The sequence below is a fragment of the Peromyscus eremicus genome, chromosome 1 (assembly GCF_949786415.1).
Source record: "Peromyscus eremicus chromosome 1, PerEre_H2_v1, whole genome shotgun sequence".
Taxonomy (NCBI): Eukaryota; Metazoa; Chordata; class Mammalia; order Rodentia; family Cricetidae; genus Peromyscus; species Peromyscus eremicus.
The window spans coordinates 81,469,886-81,491,949 of NC_081416.1; the positions used below are offsets into that span (position 1 = coordinate 81,469,886).

At 46.2% G+C, this 22,064-nt stretch overlaps 1 protein-coding gene across 3 annotated transcripts in view; it reads right to left on the minus strand.

Moving 5' to 3' along the window:
* Positions 1-8,580: 8,580 nt before the first annotated feature.
* Eef2k (eukaryotic elongation factor 2 kinase) overlaps positions 8,581-22,064 on the minus strand; it is a 62,369-nt gene continuing 48,885 nt past the window's right edge. For all 3 annotated transcript variants that reach the window (XM_059267650.1, XM_059267635.1, XM_059267641.1), the window contains 3 exons: positions 18,657-18,781; positions 12,996-13,174; positions 8,581-8,942 (listed from right to left, as the gene is read on the minus strand). In XM_059267650.1, coding sequence (XP_059123633.1) covers positions 8,833-8,942; positions 12,996-13,174; positions 18,657-18,781 — 414 coding nt within the window. In that variant the 3' untranslated portion in view covers positions 8,581-8,832. The remainder of the gene's footprint in view (positions 8,943-12,995; positions 13,175-18,656; positions 18,782-22,064) is intronic.

The following is a 22,064-nucleotide window of genomic DNA, read 5'->3' on the forward strand; positions in this document are numbered from 1 at the left end:
CTAACAACGACTAATCATGTGCTTGTCCTACATGTCTCTACCAAGCCAGAGGTGAGAAGAGTGGTTGCCCAGCTTGGGCAGGGTGCTTTGCATGGGAGGGAGCTGCAATACTTACTCTTCTTAGTGCTGTGACAGAATACCTGGTGTAAGCAGCTTGGAGATTTATTTTGGTTCACAGTTTGAGGGTACAGTCCATCAAGGCTGGAAAGGACTGGTAGCAGGAGTGTGAGCCATCCACACGCAAGAGGCAGAGAGTGAATGCTGACATTCAACTTACTTTCTCCTTGATATTCAACCCAGGAACCCAGTCCAATGGGATGGGGCTGTCTGCTGTTAGGGTGGATCTTCCCACCTTAATTAACCAATTGTTACAAGAACACATCGAACTGTAATTCCACCAAAGCTCGCACTAGGATTCAGTGAGTTTATTGGGCATACTCACAAAGCGAGGTCAGGGACTGCTCAGAAGAGCTTTGGCGACTCTGAGGCTGCCATGGCAGAAAGTCTTCACCCCAAAGGGATGATGGCTTCCCCACAGCTGCCTCCTCTGCTAACCTCCTCCAGTCTGAAAACTCTAGCACCTCCCCGGACCCCAAGACCACCTGCAATTAGAACTGAATTGCATACATATCGCTGGGATGAGAGGCTGGAATCTCATGTGAGGGTTCAAGACTTTCCCTGCCTTCTCCTCTTCTGGGGGAACTGACATCAGTCAATAGGCCCGCTCGGAAGCAAGCACAGCTGTTCTGATGACGATGACCACTCAGAAGACCGAGTTCTACAATACCAGTCTAGAAACTCGCTCACAGAGGTCAGTCCACTCGGTGATTCTAGATCATGTCAAGTTGACAATCAGTATCAACCAACCATTGAAGGGCCCAACGAGGTTTTGTTATTTGCAGATATCTTCTGTACCGTGGTCTGGGTTGATATCTACATGTGCAAACATGCATCAAGCTATATATCATGCAAATTCCTCTGTGAAGGTGTAAAAACATGATACTACATTTCCCCTCAAATGCCTGTACCAAGTCTGAATCATTGAACTGTTCTCCCAGGAGGTCCTCACTTACAGCAAAACCGTAATGAAATTTTGATGTATGTAATAAAACCTATCTGCAAAGTTTAACATTTCTCTCTAATCTTTAGGGCCCTTTCCCTTTTATCCACTTGGAACTAAATGTTTCAGGTTTGGGATTTTGGAATATTTGTATATACATAATGAGATATCATAAACACAAGGCTCAACATGAACTATGCTTATATATATTCTCTGTTGTTATTATTAATAACATTAGTGTTCTCATGCAGCCCAGGCTGGCCTTGAACTCCTTATGTAGCTAAGAATGACCTTTGATCCTCCTGCTTCCACTACACCTATTTTCTTTTGCGAGGGGTGGTTGAAACTGGGTTTCTCTATGTAGCCCTGGCTGTCCTGAAATGAATTATTTTCTCTTCTCTCTCTCTCTCTCTTCTCTCCTCTCTCTCCCTCTCTCTCTCTCTCTCCCCCCCCTCCCTCTCTCTCTCTCTCTCTCCCCCTCTCTCTCCCTCTCTCTCCCTCTCTCTCCCTCTCTCTCCCCCTCTCTCTCTCTCTCTCCCTCTCTCTCCCTCTCTCTCTCTCTCTCTCTCTCTCTCTCTCTCTCTCTCTCTCTCTCGTCCTGGTTGGCCTGGTTGGCTTCTGTAGACCATGCTGGCTTCGAACTCGGAGATCTACCTGCCTCTGCCTCTCGAGTGCTGGGATTAAAGGTGTGTGCCACCATCGCCCAGCCACAAGTTCCTTCTTCAAAGACTTTTTGTTCTGTTAATACAAAAACTTCATCAAACTTATCTTGTTAGAAGATGGATTTGGGATGGCCTATACCTGTGTTCCCTGACCATGGTTACTCATATTTAGCTCCAGACTAAACAATCTCTTATACACCTCAAAGGGTATGACAAGATTGTTTATGACAGTAAACAATAACTTTGTTCATAACAACAACAACCAAAAAAAAAAAAAAAAAACAATGAAAATGACTCTCACTTTGAGGTGAGAGTTAAGTGTTTTCCATGGACATAACCAATACTAAGATTGGTCTGCAGCACGAATTCTATTTGGTCACTCCCGTCTCAACCTTCCTAGTGCTGGGATTAAGGGTGAGTGTGCCTCCCAAGTACTGGGAGCAAAGGCATGAGATTCCAAGGGCTGGGATCAAAGGTGTGTGCCACCACCCACCACTGCCTGGCCTCTATGGCTAACAGTGGCTTAGCTCCTCTACACTCTGATCTTCAGGCAAGCTTTATTTGTTATATCACAAACAAAATATCACCACATTGGTCATTCAAAATTACAATATATCATTATAATCTCAAACAATAAAAGAAAATTTAAAAATTAAACGCCCCCCCACATTGAGCCTTAAGTCCAATGGTTCTCAACCTGTGGGTCTCGACTCCTTGGGGGTTAAATGACCCTTTCACAAGGGTTGCCTAAGACCATGGGAAAATACAGACACTTACATTACAAATTTATAACAGGAGAAAATTTACAGTAATGAAGCAGCAACAAAATTTTATGGTTGGGGGTCACCACAGAATGAGGTATTAAAGCGTTGTAGCATCAGGAAGGCTGAGAACCACTACTTTAGTCTATAGTAAACGTGCAAAGCACCATACATACTTCATTCCTAATGTAGTTTCCTCTGAAATGCTTCTGCTTTCACACGCAATGCTTCTTCTTCTTCTTCTTCTTCTTCTTCTTCTTCTTCTTCTTCTTCTTCTTCTTCGTTTTTTGGTTTTTTTTTTTTTTTTTGAGACAGGGTTTCTGTGTGTAGCTTTGCGCCTTTCTTAGAACTCATCCAGGCTGACTTGGAACTCACAAAGATCCACCTGCCTCTGTCTCCTGAGTGCTGGGATTAAAGGCGTACGCCACCACTGCCCGGCTTTCAATGCTTCTTTTGAAACATTTTTTTAGATTTATTTTATGTGTATGAGTGTCTTACATGCATGCGCACCACGCGTGTGCCTGGTGCCTGGAGGTAGCTTTGGTTTCTGTGGAATTAAAGTTATAGATGGTTGTGAGCCACCACTTGGGTACTGGGAACTGAACCTGGGTCCTCTGCAAAAGCAATGGATGCTCTTGGCTGGCGAGGAGCTACTGTCCAGCTCCTCAGTGTGACTTTTACCTGTGGTCTTTAGCTGTCTACTCAGGTTGAGAATGGGGCTCTAAGTTGTCTGGGGAGTTCTGAGTGAGAGGGCTGTGGCTGTGGCCTTCCCTAGGGGTCAGTTCCTTTGTTAATTTCAATTAGTCAAGATACCCTTAGAGGTTCCTACAGTTGAAGTTAGACAATACCTAGCACACAGAAAAGGCTGGTAGAGCCTGTTTTTATATTAACTCTGAAAATTTCTATTAATTTCTCACAGCAGTGGACCTTCACCTTGCTGTGCCTGGTGCCCCAGGAGCCTGCTGAGCAAGGACACTGACCCCCAACACAAAGGCTACGGGCAAACATGTTTGACCGAATTAAATGTTTTCAGTTGATCCACTGTTTTAAAGTCATTTTTTAAAGGGTTTTTCTGACAAGATCTCACTGTGTGGTTGAGGTTGGCTTTAAACTCAGAATCCTCCTGCCTCAGGTTCTCAAAGGGCTGGGGTTACATACATGAACCACCATACTCAGCCTGTGGATTTTGGACCCAGCCTTCTTGGGTCTGCTGACTTGGTGGCAATCCATACATTTCCCAGTCTCCAGACTTTCGTTGCTGACTTTGTCACTGTCCTTATGAACTTGTCCTGAAAACGTACATTTTCAAAGAATCCCCTATCACTGGGGATATAGAGTCAGGATGACTTAAATATAGGTGCTCAGTCTACTGCCATGCAGTTAGGTTAAAGTTCAAATTTTTTGTTTGTTTTTCCAGACAAGATTTCTCTGTGTAACAGCCCGGCTGTCCTGGAATTTGCTTTGTAGACCAGGCTGGACTTGAACACATAGAGATCCACCTGCCTCTGCCTCCCAAGTGCTGGGATTAAAGGTGTGCGCCACCACTGCTGGCTAAAGTTCAAATTTTTTAAAACCAAAAAACTATGATCTTGGCTGGGGATTTAGATCAGTGGTAGAGCGCTTGCCTAGCAAGCACAAGGCCCTGGGTTCGGTTCTCAGCTCCGGGAAAAAAAAACAAAAAACAAAAAACCCTATGATCTTGAATCCAAATGATCACACCGGACACTTTTAAAGCCCTACATAAAAAGCACCGAATCCACACAATCTTCTCAGAAGCTGAGAACAACTCTAATGATCATTGTTTTATAGACGGGCAAATCAAAAGCATTCACGTACTTTATCTAAAGCAAACTGACAGCCTTAGGGCCAGATCTGGAAGGCTTGCTTTATTAGATTTTATTACAAATGTTAAAAATCAGGAGTGGTCACACTAAAATTTTTCTGCTGTATGTGAAAAGCCGTCATGGAGCCATGTTGGACCCACGCTGTAGACGGTGCGAATCATGTGGAAGGTGGGACGTACCACTGCCCTTCCCTCAGTAAACCTTGTGACTTACTTCGGCCTCCGTGGAGATACTTCACTCTGGATTCGTATGTTTTCGTAGGGAGGGAGAATTTGAGAGTGAGTATGAATTCGAGACAGTAGAAAAAGAGATATTGAGAAAGGTGAGCTGGAACCTGAAATACACCTAAAACTGCATCTGTAACTCCAGCCAGTTGCCTTGAGACGGTCAAAGGTGAAACATAAGGCAGAGGTGAGAATCCACGCAGGGAATGACATGTTTGTCTCCTCCCTTCCCTACTTTACACAACCTCTGTAAACACTTGTGAATTTGCAAGCCACGCTTAGTGATTCAGACAAAGATGCTGGGATGAGTTGAGACAGCAAGGATGGAAGGGGAAATAGCTCAGCGGGCCGGCTGGTCTAGAGTGCAGGGAGCAGGGATATTCGGAAGCAGTAAAGGATGAGAATGTTCTTCTTACATCCATAAGGCCTGCATCATGTATGATTTGCAGTGCTGAGGCCCAAGCCCAGGACCTTGACTACATGCTAGACTCATACTCACCCCAACCCTATTTAAGTCTGCCACCGGTGGCAAAATGGAATGGACCCTCACATTACAGTTAAATGCCTTTTTTCCCAGGATCCTCTGGACAACAGCAGCTCTCTGGCCCCTAGCTCCTAGTTCCTTACTGGAATGAACTCTTCTGATGCCTTTGTTTCTGTCTTTGAAATGAAGGTACCACATGATCAACTCTGCTAAATCTAGGCTTTTATCCACTTTGCGCACTGAAAGACAAAATTGATTACAAGTGCCAAGCACTGGTGCCGGCCTCCCCGAGCTGGACCCAGCACACTCAGAGAGAGATGCCCTAAGTGTAAGGCAGAAGACGGCTTGGAAGGAGACATAACCACCTCTGCAGGAAAGTCTCCATATCTTGTAAGTTGCTATATATATGTTTTTTATTATGCTAAAATATATGTTTTTTATTTTTTTATTTTTTGGTTTTTCGAGACAGTGTTTTCTCTGTAGCTTTGGTGCCTCTCCTGGAACTCACTCTGTAGACCAGGCTGGCCTGGAACTCACAGAGATCCACCTGCCCCTGCCTCCTGAGTGCTGGGATTAAAGGCGCCGCCGCCGCCGCCGCCGCCGCCGCCGCCACCACCACCACCACCCAGCTTATATTTTATTTTTTCAGAGACAGAATCTCATTTTGGAATGAAAGCCCAGGCTGGCATGAAACTCAGTGACCTTTCCACCTCAGCCTCCCAAGCTGTGCTGTGATGGAAGGTTTGAATTACCTTGGGTTTTCTTTTAAACAATTTTTGTTTTATGTGCATTGCTGTTTTGTTTGCATGTGTGTCTGTGTGAGGGTGTCAGATCCGCTGGAACTGGAGTTACAGTTGTGAGCTGCCATGGGGGTGCTTGGAATTGAACCCTGGTCCTCTGGAAGAGCAGCCAGTGTTCTCAACTGCTGAGCCCTCTCTCCAGCCCCCAGAGTCTTTGGTTTTCCAAGACAGGGTTTCTCTGTGTAGTTTTGGTGCCTGTCCTGGAGCTCGCTCTGTAGACCAGGCTGGCCTCAAAACTCAGAGATCCGCCTGGCTCTGCCTCCTCGAGTGCTGAGATTAAAGGCCTGTGCCCAGCTTTTTTTTCTTTCTCTTTTGAGACAGTCTTAGTACATAGTTCAGGCTGGTCTCAAATTCATAATCCTCTTGCCTCAGCCTCCAAATGCCAATATTACACACCAGCCTCTTAAAGCTCCCTTTTCATTCACAAGGGTCCTTAAAGAAACATTTGCTTAGCTGTGCACCAGGAATCCAGCCTCCTGAAGGAAGAGACCACTTCCTGACGTTAAGGCCACATGGGTGGGGCTACTGCAGGCCTGAGGCTTTAAGTGATCCAGACAAGGACTAGTCAATGGGTAGAAGATGTGAGTTAGTAATCCCAGAATTAGGAAGACAGATACCTGCAGTTCACTGCTCAGCCAGCATAGCCTATTTGGCAAGTTCTAGGCCAGTGAGAGATCCTGTCTCAGAAGAAAAAGGTGGCCAGCACTTAAGAAATAACACTGGGAATGTCTGCTGTCCTGCTGTCACACGCACACATGCATGCACACGTCTTAAATGATAGTTACTCTGAGTGATTATGTCATAATAAACTTTTTTTTTTTTTTTTTTTTGAGCTGAGGACCGAACCCAGGGCCTTGCACTTGCAAGGCAAGTGCTCTACCACTGAGCTAAATCTCCAACCCCAAAAAAACTGCTTCTTACATCTAACCTATGCACTAGTTTAAAGCACCTACAGGACAGTGCAAGCCAGCTACTGCTCCGCTATTGGCAAGAAACTGACAACCGCTCAAAGAAACCCAGCTGTGATGGCTTCACATGCAAACCCCAGGGCTTTGTAACTTATGGTGGATGAAAGGAGTGTCCAGGATAATTTCTGCTCTTTCATTTCTTTTACACTTTTACGTGTGTGCACTTGTGTGTTTGTGGGCTCACCTGTGCCACACTACACAGGTGAAGAGCAGCGGACAACTTGCAGGAGCTGGCTCCCTCCCTCCACACCTGGACCCCAGGAACCAGCCTCAGGTGGTTAGACTCGTGGTTAGACTCGGCAGGAACCTTTACCCACTCAGCCGTCTTAGCATCTCACCAGCTTTTTTGTTTTGTTTTGTTTTGCCAAAGTCTCACTATGTGGTCCAGGCTGACCTCAAACTTGGATTCCCTCTGCCTCTACCACTTGTGCGCTGGGATACAGATGTGCACCATCGCTCCCAACTCTGGAGGCTAAACTGGCTCTGCTCTTTCCTCAAAGGACCTACACTCTAGACTTTAGAATCCAGTGCTCCTACAAGTTCCTGACTGGGCAGACTCAACAGGGAAATCCTAAAAAGGCCTGGGGTTGTTATTGCTGTTTTTTGGTTTTGTTTTTTGTTTTATTTTGTTGCTTTTTTTTTTTTTTTTTTGAGACAGGGTTTCTCTGTGTAGCCCTGGCTGTCCTGGAACTTGCTGTGTAGCCCAGGCTGGCCTTGAACTCACAAAGATACACCTACTTCTGACTCCTCCCAAGTGCTGGGATCAAAGGCATGCATCACCACTGACCGGCTAAAAAGGCCTGTTTTAACAAACAGGTAAGAGCGGCTGTTACCTTGCACGCCGCTTTTCTCCGTTTTTAAAATAAGAATAGAGTTGCTATAACATCTGTGGTAGATCAAAGCAGGCCATTTCCTTGGCTATTTGGGACACCTACTGAAATCACACTCACATTAAATCTGAACTCTTTTTTTTTTTTTTTTTTTTTTAAATCTCATTAAGCCCCAGCCTAGCCCTGGGGGGATGCCCAGAACTAATGAGTGTTTACACTCTTGGCCTCTCATTCTCAAACATCTTAGACAAATCCTGAGGGGCTGCAGCTGAAAGCCACTTGCTACAGATGACCAGAAAAATCCAACTTCAAGTAGAAAATGCCAGAGACAGCAGGCTGAGGACAGAATTTATAAAACGTCACCACATCAAGAAACAACCGTGGAATTCTGCACAAGGATGCTTCAGTCCCATGTGGATGTGGCCATGGGGGCGCAGAGGAACTCCTGTTCGGAGGTAAGTCGCCCAGCTCCTAAGCCATGGTCTTACTGTAAAAGCTTTGCGGTATATCTGCTTCCACATCTGCTGATGCAGGACTCAGAGGTAGTAATCATGTGTGTACAAAAACCAAACCTATTTTGTAAAGTCTACAGTAGGAAGCACATTTAAAAAAATGGAATTTGGCTGGATGCTAAGAAATCAGATACATAGTGGGAGGACATTAAATGAAAAAACTTATACAATAATCTCCCTGTGGTGTGAAGGAAGCCTGGGTATTGAACAATCTCACATCTGCTGGAAAAGAAAATGCTATACACACTTCTCGAAACTTAAAGGAAGACCCACCATGGAAAGTTAATAGAAAGCTCTCCATCTCCACTGGGATTCCCATCACTAAGGCCTGGAGACCAAGACGAGGCCAGACTTCAAACTGATACTGTCTGTTCATTCAGACAGAAAGACACTTTTGTGTATCTCATGACCAAAAAAGAAAAGAAAAAAAAATGAAACCTCAAAAAATATGGTGATTTATTAGGCTGCATATTCAATCCCATACTCCCTGCAAAAAATGCCACCCCAAAGGGCAGTTATAGTGTCTCTGCCAGTTGCAAAGACTGTTTGTCAAGAGTCAAAAAACTGAAATACAAAAGTGAATTTATAGCATAGTAAAACTACTCCCCTTCTACAAGAAATCAGTCCCGTCCTCCCCACCCCCAGTCCTTTTGCTTGGGACCAGCTGGCAGTGATCTTATGGGACAGTCATTCCTCCATCTGGGCCCAGGCCTCTTCTGCCTTTTCATAGTACTTGTTGGCTAGCCGGCCCTTCATGGCTTCCATTGCTGCCTCGGCTGCCTGGGTGTACAAGTCTCCTGAAAGAGAGCAGAGTGGGCACAAAGAGGTGAGACACTTGTCTTTATCAAGCTAGCAAAGCTCATCTCATCCAAAAGAGTATCTGAGGTTGTTATAGCAACCCAACCTGTATGGTATGATCCAAGTCTCTGTGAGTACATATGATCAAACCTGGCCAGCTAGAATGCTCTTCTATTCTCTAGTATTGCTGTGGAACTCGGCAAGATTTCTACCAATGAGCCACACCCCCAACCTGAAGTCCAAGGCAACCAGTCTATATGGCAGCTCAAAACTGAAAAGTATCTTATGTTGGGGGCCAGAGAGATGGCTTAGAGGTTAAGAACACTGGCCGCTCTTCCAGAGGTCCTGAGTTCAATTCCCAACAACCACATGGTGGCTCACAACCATCTATAATGAGATCTGGTGCCCTCTTCTGGCCTGCAGTCATGCAGGCAGAACCCTACAGTGCTTGCTTCTCTTCAAGAGGACCTTAGCTCAGTTCCCAATATCTACATTGGGCAGCTACTCCAGTTCTGGGGATCCGACACTCTTTTCTGGCCTCCACATGTATGTGTACATTCACACATATATCATCCAGAAAAATGGTAAAAATTTTAAAGTTTTAAGAAATCTAACACGTCCCATCAGATCACAGTAGATAAAATGTGATAGTCACTGAGTGGCATATTATTTAGTAATAGAAGAAGTGAAGAGGTTCAGTGTGTAAAGTTTGTCACAGCCTGATGACATGAGTTTAATCCCTAGGATTGACATGGTGGAACGAGAGAACCAATCCCCAAAGGTCGTCCTCTGATCTCCACATGCACACATACATAGATGATAAATATTTTCTTTTAGCTGGGTGCAGTGGTGCACATCTGTAATTCCAGCACTCGGGAAGCAGAGGCAGGCAGATCTATATGAGTCCAAGGCCAGCCTGGTCTACCTAGTGAGTTCCAGGACAGCCAGGGCTACATAGTGATACCTTGTCTTGAAAAACCAAACCAAACCAAACCAAATAAATAAATAAAATTTAAAAATGTTTTTTCTTTTATAAAAGAAATGGGCAGGTAAGGTAGTACATGCTTGCAATCACCATACAAGCTGAGATATGTCTGTAACCAGCTGGGTTATACAAGACCTTGTCTCAAGCAGAGGGAATGGGAGGCTGTAAAGTCTACCTACTAAAGGAAGTCAGACAGGAAAGGCCACATATTGTGGGATTCCACTTGTAAACTGAGTCCAGAATAGGCCAATCCTTAAAGACAGAGTAGATTAGTGATTATGGGAAGGGGTGGGAGTCTGGAAGTGACTGCTAACTAGTCATAGAGGATTTCTCTTAGGGTGTGCAAATGTTTAAAGTTAGATAACAGTGAAGGAAGATGAAATGTGAAAATTTCAGCTTCATTTTTCAAACTGCAAAACCTGCCCATCAATTCACGAGAGGTTGGTTCCAGGACCAACAAATGATAGCAAAATCTGCTCCAGTCCCCTGGTGAGAGTGTGTCATGTTTACGTACGGCCTATGCAGCTTCTCCTCTTGGCTTTAATCCTCCCCAAGAGGACTTGAAATGCCAGACTCGGCAGATGCCACGGATGGTGATGTGCTGCACTGCTCACTGAATGCTGTGGTCTGGATGTGAAATATCCCCCACAGGCTCATGAGTTTGAACACTTGGTCCTCAGCCTGCGATGCTGTTTGGGAAGGTATAGACCCTTTAGGAGGGTACAGCCTTATAGGAGGAAGTAGGCCAGCTTTGAGTTTTATAGCTTGCCCCACTTCCTGTTTTCCATCTCTACTTCCTGTGGGTGGTAGTTTGAATAAAAATGGCCCCCAGAGGCCCATAGAGAGTGGCACTATCAGGAGGTGTGGCCTTGTTGGAGTACATGTGGCCTTGCTGGAAGAAGTGTGTCACAGGGGTGGGCTTTGAGGTCTCAAACACTCTGACCAGGCCCACTGCAGCATTCTCTTCCTGCTGCCTTCAGATCCAGATGTACAACTCTCAGCTACCACTCCAGCACCACGTCTGCCTGCGTGTTACCATGTTTCCTGCCATGACAATAATGGACTAAACCTCCGAACTGAAGGCCAGCCCCAATTACATGTTTTCCTTTCTAAGAGTGCCTTGGTCATGTGTCTCTTCACAGCACTAGAAACCCTAACCACGGTACTGTGTGTAGGTGGAATCTGATCATCTTGCTTCCTTACTGCTGGGCCAGTCTCTGGCTCTGGATGCCAAGCTTCCCCACGATAAGGGACTATAAGCCAAAAATCCCTTCTGGATGTGTAAAATAAATCCTTTCTCCTTTTAGTTGATTTTGTCAGGGTACTCTTATCACAGCAACAGAAAAGTAACAAATATGGAGAAGACTAGCAAGAAAAGTCTATGTATGCTCAGTTACAGATGCAACTACTTTTCCTTTTTTGAGACAGGGTCTATGTAGCCCAGGCTGGCCTGGAACTTGGCATCTTTCTCCATCAGCCTCCTCAGCGCTGGGGTTACAGGTGTGCACCATCACAACAAGCTTTGTAGGCACAATGGGGGAGGCTGGCGAGATGGCTCAGCAGCTAAAGGCACTCACTGCCAAGCCTGACAACCTGAGCTTGATCGCTGGGTCCCACAGGGTAGAACAAACAACTGACTCTCACACATTGTCCTCTGGTTTTCACACTGTGGTGTGTATATGCATTCACAAACACACAAAATAAGTAAAGGTAGTAAGTCTCTCAGTCTAGGGATGCAAAACTTATGAACTGGGAAAATTGGCTGTATTCTTTTTTTTTTTTTTTTTTTTTTTTTTTTTTTTTTTGGTTTTTCGAGACAGGGTTTCTCTGTGTAGCTTTGCGCCTTTCCTGGGACTCACTTGGTAGTCCAGGCTGGCCTCGAACTCACAGAGATCCGCCTGGCTCTGCCTCCCGAGTGCTGGGATTAAAGGCGTGCGCCACCACCACCCGGCCTCTTATTTTATTTACATACATATATTTTGAGGCCTTCTTCTGTCTCTCTGCCCCCCTTATTTTTTTTTAAGTACCGTGAGGGGTCAACGTGCCATGGCATAGATGTGGAGGTCAGAGGGGAACTCTATGGAGTCAGTTCTCTCCTTCTGCCTTCACACTGGTTCTGATGATCAAACTTAGGTTATCAGGGTGACCTCAGAACCCCCTTTTGGTTGTCCTCTTGTTTTTTTTTGAGGCAGGGTCTCTCCCACTGAACCTGGAACTTGCTATTTTGGCTGTACTGGCCGACCGGCGAGCTCTCAGCAGCCACTTATCTTTGCCGTCCCAAGGCTGGGATCACACATCCTGCTTTTAAAAGTAAATAATTACAAAGGAAATAAATAATAATACAAAATTAAAATAAAAATATGTGGGACTAGAAAAATGGTTCAGGGGTTAACAGGAGAGGACCAGAGTTCAGTTCCCTGCATTCATGTGGGGCAGCTCCCAACCACCTGTAACCTCAGCTCCAGGGATCCGACATGCTCTGTGGCCTCTTCACGTCTCTCTCTCAAACGAACACACACACACACACAACTAAAAATAAAGCGAATCTTGCTAGGCATAGTGGTGCACACCTCAAATCTGCACTCAGGAGGCAATAGCCCGTGGATCTCTCCGATTTCAAGGCCAGCCTGATCTATACAGTGAGCTCCAGGCCAGCCAAAGCTATACAGTCAGACTGTCTCAAAAAACAAAAACAAACAAACAAACAAACAAAAAATCAGGGCTGGAGAGATGGCTCAGCAGTTAAGAGTATCAGATGCTCTTACAGAGGACTCAGGTTCAATTCTCAGCACCTAAATGGCAGCTCATAACCGCCTGTAACTCCAGTTCCATGAGATTCAACTCTCTTCTGGCTTCTGAGAGTACCAGGCACACACATGGCATACACACACATAGGTAGACATTCATACACATAAAACGTGATAAAGTAAAAATGAAATGTTCGTCTGCACACTAGCTCCATAAAGACTCCCCTCATCTGGGAACTTGTCCTCGTTCCAGGAGAGTAAGAACGATGGACGTTCCCCAGTCCTGTCCTACCCCAGGGAAGAAGGTCCGTGGGCCTCACCTGATCTTTGGGGGTTCTTGTCCAGCCCAAATCCTCCCGTGAACAGCATTTCCGCCTGCCTGGCCAACAGTGCATACTGGGGCTCGTCCTGTACGCCATCATACTCTCCACCTTCGTCACAGTCGGTCGTCTCCAGGGCCGTGTGGTACCAGTGTAAGGCCTCCGACCAGTCTTGATGCCTTACCGGGAGACATGGAGGGGAGACAGATGTTACCGTGGCAACGGGCTGGGAAGGCAGAGGACCGCTGAGCTGGAGGGTGAGCCTGGGATCCCAGTGGGATTACCACCTCTGGTCCACAGACTATAGTACCAAGGGCCACCACATCTAAGGGACACCTTCATAGTGTAGACTTTCTATGTTCACGTTTTATTTTTTAGAAATTTGAATTTATGTGTCCCTGGCTCAGTTTCTGTAATTTTTTTTTCTTTTTCTTTTCTTTTCTTTCTTTTTTTTTTTTTTTTTCCAGTTTTTTGAGACAGGGTTTCTCTGTGTAGCTTTGCGCCTTTCCTGGAACTCACTTGGTAGTCCAGGCTGGCCTCGAACTCACAGAGATTCGCCTGGCTCTGCCTCCCGAGTGCTGGGATTAAAGGCGTGCGCCACCACCGCCCGGCAGTTTCTGTATTTTTTAAGGGAGCCTTCCTGAACAAAAACGGTACAGTATGACAACCCTTTCACTAATGGAAGGGTGGCATTTATCTAGGACTGTGCCGAAGCACCCTGTGGGCTAACTGGACATTGCAGGGCCTGTGTCCTGACTGCCTGTCCTATGCTGCCCTTTACCTGAGTAGCAGAAAGGGTGGTGAGGGACTCTGCAGAAGCCTCTAGAACAGTGGTTCTCAACCTTCTTAATGCTGTGACCCTTTAATATAGTTCCTCATGCTGTGGTCACTCCCCAATCATAAAATTACTTTTGTTGCTACTTTATAACTGTAGTGTTGCTACTGTTATGAATCATAATGTAAATAGCTGATATGCAAGGTACCTGATATGTGACCTCTGTGAAAGGGTCAGTCAACCCCAAGGGGTTGTGACCCCTGGGTTGAGAACCACTGCTCTAGAACCATCTGAACTAACAGCAATAAACCAGACCCCTATTTCTTTATTTGGTAACAAGGTCTATGTAGGCTGACCTCCCACCCATGCTTCTGCCTCAGTCTCCCAAGGTCTAGGACTATAGCATCTACCACCACCGTCAGACCCCTCAGGCTCTTCCTGTGCCGGCCAGCCCTGTTCTTCACTGCACATGGACACTGTCTCTCTGCCCAGTCACTGGACCTCCAGCTCCCTCACCTACAGTAACATACATAAGCCAACCCGCTAAGGGGCACCTAGGTCCCAGCCAAAGTGCCATAACACAAACCACAGAGCTAGCATGGCAACTGGCTGCTTCTCTCTGGTGTCACCCATCTGAGGAATGATTTAACAGTGTACTATGGTGATGTATTGTGTCCCCCAATAAAATTTATGCAAGGATCAGAGGAAAAAGCCAGCCACTATAGTAAACATAGAAGTTAGGCAATGATAGCATACGCCTTTAATCCTATCATTCGGGAGGCAGGGATCTGTCTGGATCTCTGTGAGTTCAAAGCCATACTGGGAACAAAGCCAAGCATGGTGACACACTCCTTTAATCCCAGCACTAACCATAGAGGTCTGGAGGTCTGTATAGACAAACAGGAAGTGACAGATCTGGGCAGGAAGAGAAAGTGAGGCAGCTGGGCTGAGAAAGCAAATGAGGGAGAACAGAAAGGCATTTGGCGTGGGTAGACAGGAAGTAGGTCTCTTTGGAGACTGAGGTGTTGGTGAGGTGAGGTGAGCTTGTGGCTTTTTCCTATTCCTTTGATCTCTCAGGTTTTCACCCCTATATCTGGCTCCTGGTTTTTATTTAATAAGACCGTTTAGAAATTCGTCTACAATATATTGCTAAAGAACAGAGAGAAACTCTGACAGAAGAGCTAAGAGAGTCCCGAAGCACACTAAGACAGCAGCTGTCCTGACTGCCTGGCCTTCACTTCCGCCACCCTCCACAGCTTAACTCTTTCCATGCCAGATCTGCAATCCCCCCAAGCCAGCACCTGCTTCCCCCTGAGCCTTTGCTGTCCCAAACCTGGGACATCTCTCCCCTGGCTTTGTCCATACCCAACTCTGCATCCTTCCAGTCTCGGCTGTTTCTTCTCCTAAGATGTAGTCCGCAAACACCGTTTCCTATGACAGTGACTAGTCACTAATTCCTCATCTTTGGGGGTTCTGTAGCCTTATTCACCAGAAGCTAAGTCTTGGGAAGTAAAAAGCCTTGTGTGTTGTTTACTGCTGTGTTCCTAGGGCCTCAAAAGACTCAATAAATGTGTGTTAAATAAATAAATGTAAGCATTCAGCTGAAAAGTATGATGTCCAGGAGCTAACTTTGACTCTATTTAATCTTATACATAAAGTTGAAAGGGGCTGGGTTTGTTTCAGCATTTGGGAGGCAAAGACAGGCAGATTTCTGTCAATTCAAGTCCAGTCTAGTCTACATAGAGAGTTCCAGGCCAGTCAGCACTATGTAGTGAGACGGCATCGCAACAAAGCAAAAACAAAAAAGCCTGAGGGCTGGGGTGTAACTCAGTTGCCTAGCACACACAAAGCCCCGAGTTTGATTCCAAACAACCACACGAACTGTGCATGGTGGTGCATGCCTATGATCCAGCAACCACACTAACTGTGCATGGTGGTGCATGCCTATAATCTAGCAACCACACTAACTGTGCATGGTAGTGCATGCCTATGATCCAGCAATCAGGAGTGAAGACAGGAGAAACAGAAGTTGATCCTCAGCTACATAGTTCACTATGAGGCTAGCCTGAGCTACATGAGACCCTGATTCCAAACAAAGCAAAGCAAAAAACTGAAATTACTCAAAAATTATATGCAAGGTAAGCACACTCCCAAAATAGAATTTCTACAATATAATCACTAAGATGACTTCATTCCTTTCACCTCTGTTTTCTCCCGTCCTAGAGAACAATGCAGACTTGCCCCGGAAATATGAATGTGGAAAGGGCCTTAACCTCCTCCTGACTTTCTCCACGCCAGACCCACATTCACCCAAGACCCAAGAGCACCCACTCTGCCTTAGAATTTTCCATGATTTTTATTCCCTTCTTGGATGTAATTTCTGAAAGAGCCAAACCCCCTTAAATACAAATTTAGGAGCTATGGGGGCCCTGAATGGAAGAGGTTGGAGCTTCTTGGAATGAGGAGTAAGAAATGACTACAGATAAAGCAAGAAAAGAAAATTCTGATACATTTAACCACATAATATTAAAACTCACAGTGTCCCCAAACCCAGTAAACAAGGGTCATTGAGTAGTACATGTGGCCCCTCCCTCTAATCTATGGAAGCCATTTCTCTCTCTGTCTCTCTGTCTGTCTCTGTCACTAGCTTACAGCACCCAGGACTCCCAGGTGGTCCTCCCTCCAAGTACTAACCAGGCCTGAACCTGCTTAGCTTCTGAGGTCGGGTGCATTTAGGGTGGTCTGGCTGTACACACCATTTCTCTTTTAATGAGAAATATGTCAAAGGATTAGTAGGCTTAATGTAAAAAGAGTTCTAACAAATCAACATGACTTCAAGTAAAGTTAAAAGTAACAATAAATATTAAGTTTTAGAACTAGGAACAGAGCCAAGGATGTAGGTCAGGGGAGAGCCCTTGCCTGAAGACCCTGAGATCGACCCCAGCACTGTAACAGCCAACTAAAGAACCAACAGAGCAGACAGAGGACGGGAAGAGGGTGCAGGCAGCAGCGACTCTTCAAGGACCTCAGACAGAAATCTTGAACAGCTCACCCTCCACCCAGCTCGCCCTCTACCCAGCTCGCCCTCTACCCAGTAGACACTAAATTTATTGTCATTTGGTCTGACACAACCACGTCAGGTCTGTTTTGTTCCCTCCTCCCCAGGATACTCTGTCAGAAGCAGGCTCCCACACAGTGCTCAGGAGACCCAACACAGACCCAGGCTCTAGCTCTGCTGCTTATGGTACAGGCTGAGTATCGGTATTCCAAAAAATCCAAGATCCCAAAGGCTCCAGACCTGGAGTGTTCTGGGTGCCAGCATGGCACAACTGGAAAATTCCACAGATGATCCCATGTGATGGGAGCAATCGTGCTGCAGATATGCTAAAAATAATGTAGTGTTACTTTCAGGTGATGTCTGTAAGGTGTGCAGGAAACATATGTGAACTCAGTATTGAGACTTGGGTTCCATTCTGGAGGCATCTTATTATGCATATGTAAATAATATCTCTCTCTCTCTCTCTCTCTCTCTCTCTCTCTCTCTCTCTCTCTCTCACACACACACACACACACACACACACACACAACACACACACACACACACACACACACACACACTCCCCCCCAATCTGAAACCCAGCTGGCTTCAGGCACTGCAGATAGGGGATACTCAACCTGTAGGTAACTGCAGGCAAGCCTCTTCATTTCTCAAACACCTGCCATGCCTATGTCACTCATCCTGAGAGGCAATGAGCTGGCCCTGTACTCTACACCATGAAGAGGTGTAGGGGAGCTCTCTGTGACACTGGATCATCCTATCAAAGTGCTGTTCAAATAGTACTTGCTGCTGCAGACACCTGGCATATGGAGGCCAAATGTCACCGAGTCCAGTCTTTGACTCTAAGAGCTTGATATGAAAAAGCCACAGACCTGACTTTTCTTTGGAGACCTGACTTTTCTTTGGAGCCCAGTGAAGGAGAAGTCTGTGTGTGTGTGTGTGTGTGTGTGTGTGTGTGTGTGTGCGCGCGCGCGCGCGCGCGCGTGCGTACGCACATGCACATACATGTCTGTCTGTTAATGGACATGGGCATGGGTGTGAGGAAAGCCAGATGGCAGAAGACAAATGAGTGTCATTCCTCAGGTGCCATCCACCTTGGTTTTTGTTTTTCCTTCTTGAGACAGGGTCTCTCATTGGCCTGAAACTTGCCAACGACACTAAGGATCCATCGATTTCTGTTTAGCCTTTTCTAAATGAGTTCTGGGGACCAAACTCAAGTCTTCATGTGCCAGGCAAACTATTTATCAAGCTACCTCCCCAACTTAGGAGATGAATTCTTGACACTCAAGAGAAGATGCCTGCTCAAGAATGCATCCTTTTTTTTCCCTTGATTTTTTGAAACAGGGTTTCTCTGTGTAGCCCTGGCTGTCCTGGAACTAGCTCTGTAGACCAGTCTGAGGCCCTAGGTTTAATCTTCAACACTGCATCATAAGAATAGAAATCAAAACAAGAGGAGGAAAAGGCAGTCAAGATCATCCAAAATTCTACTCTCTATGGACAATCACACTGATTTTCAGGTTTTTTCCCCCAAGTAAGTCTTTACATATGCTGGCAAAACGGCTGCCATCCATTGCACGCTTTATGTGTGAGGCACTATGGGGAAAGGTATTTGATCTTCATGGGCGCATCATTAGAAATAGATGCTATCATTATTCCCATTTCACCAAATGAAGAAACTGAGGCCAGGGAGGTAAAGTAACTTGCTGAAGATCCTTGAATTGATAATAAGCAGAGCCAAGGCTAGAACCCAGGTCTGTCCCGAACCAAAGAAAAAGCAACCTGTGTGGCCCAGATTACCCCAACATCAACCAGGTGACAGCCATACTACCTGTCTGGGCTGAGGTTCAGGCCGGTGTCAAAAGCTCGGGCCACTAGGATCATGGACTGCCTGTCACCAGCTTCTGCCGCCTTCAGTAAGTAATCAAAGCCTTTTGCCTTGTTCTCTTCTGTCTCCTGTCAGAGAGAAAAGGCACAGAGAGCAAATGAGTGTGTGGGGGAGACTGCAAAGGCTCCCTCGTCAACCTCTGGTTTCTTAAGTTGTGAGAGTTCTGGGCTGGGAAGCTCATGTCCACGGCGTTTAGTGTATCGATGAACTTGTTCAGCTATCCCCACCGTGGATTTAAGAAACTAAACTTTTGCCAGGTGTGGTGGGGCATACACCTTTAATTCCAGCACTCAAGAGGCAGAGGTTGGAAACCTCTGAGTTTGAAGCCAGCCTGGTGTACAGAGCGAGTTCCAGGACAGCCAGGGTTACACGGAGAAACCCTGTCTCAAAAAACACAAAACCCTACATTTGTATTATGTTTACTTATTTATTGTGTGTGAGTTTGCATGTGCCACAGTGCATGCATGAAGGTCAGAAGACAATTGTGAGAGTTGGTTCTTTCCTTCCACCACGTGGGACCCAAGGACTGAACTCAGGTTGTCAGGTTTGTGCAAGTGCCTTTACCCACTGAGTGATCTGCTGGTCCAATCCAAAAAAGAAACACCATACCCCACAAATCACAAATTTTCCCTACATCCTTTTCTCTCCATCCTACCCCAGCCACAGGCAATGACCTGTCCACTTTCTGTCTCTGTGTACTCTGGGTGTGTCACACATATGAAACAGAATGATACAACATGTGGTGGACTCTGGGTGTGTCACACATATGGAACAGAATGATACTACATGTGGTGGACTCTGGGTGTGTCACACATATGGAACAGAATGATACTACATGTGGTGGACTCTGAGTGTGTCACACATATGGAATAGAATGATATAACATGTGGTGGACTCTGGGTGTGTCACACATATGGAATAGAATGATACAACATGTGGTGGACTCTGGGTGTGTCACACATATGGAATAGAATGATACAACATGTGGTGGACTCTGAGTGTGTCACACATATGGAACATAATGATATAACATGTGGTGGATTCTGAGTGTGTCACATATATGGAACAGAATGATACAACATGTGGTGGACTCTGAGTGTGTCATATCTATGGAAAAGAATGATGTATCGTGTGGCCTTTTGTGCCTGGCTTCCGTCACATGGGCTGCAGCATATACCTGGACTTCATTCTCTCTCCGGATCAAACACTGCTCCATCTCATTGTCTTTATCCACTCATCCACTGTTGGGAGAGCAATGCTGCTGTGACATTCATGTGCATGCATGCACACGAATATGTGGGGACACACGACTGCTTCAGACAGGGTCGTACCATGCAGCTCAGGCTGACCTGGAATTCACAATCCTGCCACAGCCTTCTGGGTACTAGGATGACAGGGCACATCACCATGCCTGGCTTTGCATGTGTGTGTGTGTGTGTGTGTGTGTGTGTGTGTGTGTGTGTGTGTGTGTGTGTTTGTGGAGACTGTAAGAGACAAGGATTCTCCCCAGAGCCTCCAGAAGAAGCACATGGTAATTTATCAGGGTGTGGTAATTTGTTATGAGGGTCTCAGGTAACTGGTGCACTTCTGAAACTACATCTGAGTAGCCGGGAAAATAGTTAATTTACTATTTAGAAAATGAGAAGATGGCCCTGGTAGTGTGGCTCAGTGGTAGAGAGCTTGTATAGCATGTGCAAAGCCCTGGATTTCGCCCTCTGCAAAGGAGAGAAAGGACGAAGAATATGAGAAGGAAGAAGGAAAGGGTGAAAAGGAGAGGGTCATGAATATGGAAGGAAAAGGCAGGAGAGACATTTTTTGCTGTCAGTTTTTTTGGGGGGGGGCAGAGGGAGACAGGGTGTCTCTATGTAACAGCCCTAGCTATACTGGAATTTGCCATGTAGACCAGGTTAGCCTTGAACTCAGAGATCTGCCTGCCTCTGCCTCCCATATGCTGGGATTAAAGGCGTGCACCACCACCGCCCAGCTACTGTAAATGTTTTTATATTAAAATTATTAGGGGCCAGCAAGATGGCCCAGCAGGCAAAGGAACCTGACATCAATCCTGACAGGCTGAGTTTGACCTTGGGACTCACATGGTAGGGAGAAGCTATTACCACAAGTTCTCCTCTGGTCTCCATGCACATTGTTGGGGATGTGCGTGAGCGCTAATACTTACCACGTGCACATGAACACTTAAAATAATACATCCATTACCTGTTCAAAATGTGAAACAAAGGTCTCCAGCACATTTTTCTCCCTCCTCTGCTAGTCTGGGATCCACCCCATCACTGGCCACGGACAGCTCTGAAGAGGGCTATGCCCTGAGCCTGTGTTGAGTTCAGCTTTGTCCAGCCTCCTGTCTAGTCACAGCCTCCACCACCAGATAGGACAGATGGCCACAGATAAGGACAGACACACCCACCAAGGCCTCTCAATCTCTCTCCCAGGAAGCTTTTCCAGGCTCTGTCCCCTGGAAACTATATTCCTAAGCTTTTGTAGGCCCTGCCCATCCACCTCTTTCCTCCTGTGCCCAAGGACCAGGAAAGGGGGGGGCGGGTAAACCCGATACCTTTTCTGCCACATCACCACCTTACTGCTTCAGCTCCCAGCTGGCTGACTCGTCAGCCCCAGCTCCTGTACCGCCTCACCCCCACATTCCAGCGCTAATGACCTGTCGCCATTTTGCTTCTCAACTCTAAGCTTGAGTGTGTACGGTTTCTCTAAGGGCACAGCTCACCTCCCACACTCAGCCTGGCTCATTCCCACCTGGCCTTTGTGTCTCACATGGCCAGCCCTTTGTCCATCCATCCCTGCATGAATGAGAAGCTCCTGAGTGCCAGGCTCTGCTGTGGCTATAGCACGGTGGCCTGAAGTATGGTCGATGGAGAGGGTCATATAGACCCATCAAAGCCCCATGGAGGGCTCTTCCTCGTTTATTTCCTCCAGGACTTGCTTCTCCTTACATATCCTGTCATTGATTCCCTGGATCTGGGACTTGTCACCTCCCACTTACCGACCAACGATAGAGATCAAGTCTACCTCAGAAGTGATTAATCCCAAACTAAAAATCAGATTTCTTTTTTTTTTAGACAGAGTTTCTCAGTGAAGCTCTGGCTGTCCTGGAGCTCACTCTATAGCCCAGGCTAGCCTCAAACTCATCATCTTCCAGCCTCAGGCTCCTGAGTTCTGGGATCACAAGTGTGAGCCTCCATGCCTGTCTGCCCACAAATGTCCTCCACAGTTGAAGCTGGGCACAGTGGCCCACACTTAGAATCCCAGCACTCAGGAAGTAATGGCAGGTAGATCTTTGTGAGTTAAGGCCCGCCTGGTCTACAGAGTGAGTTCTAGAAC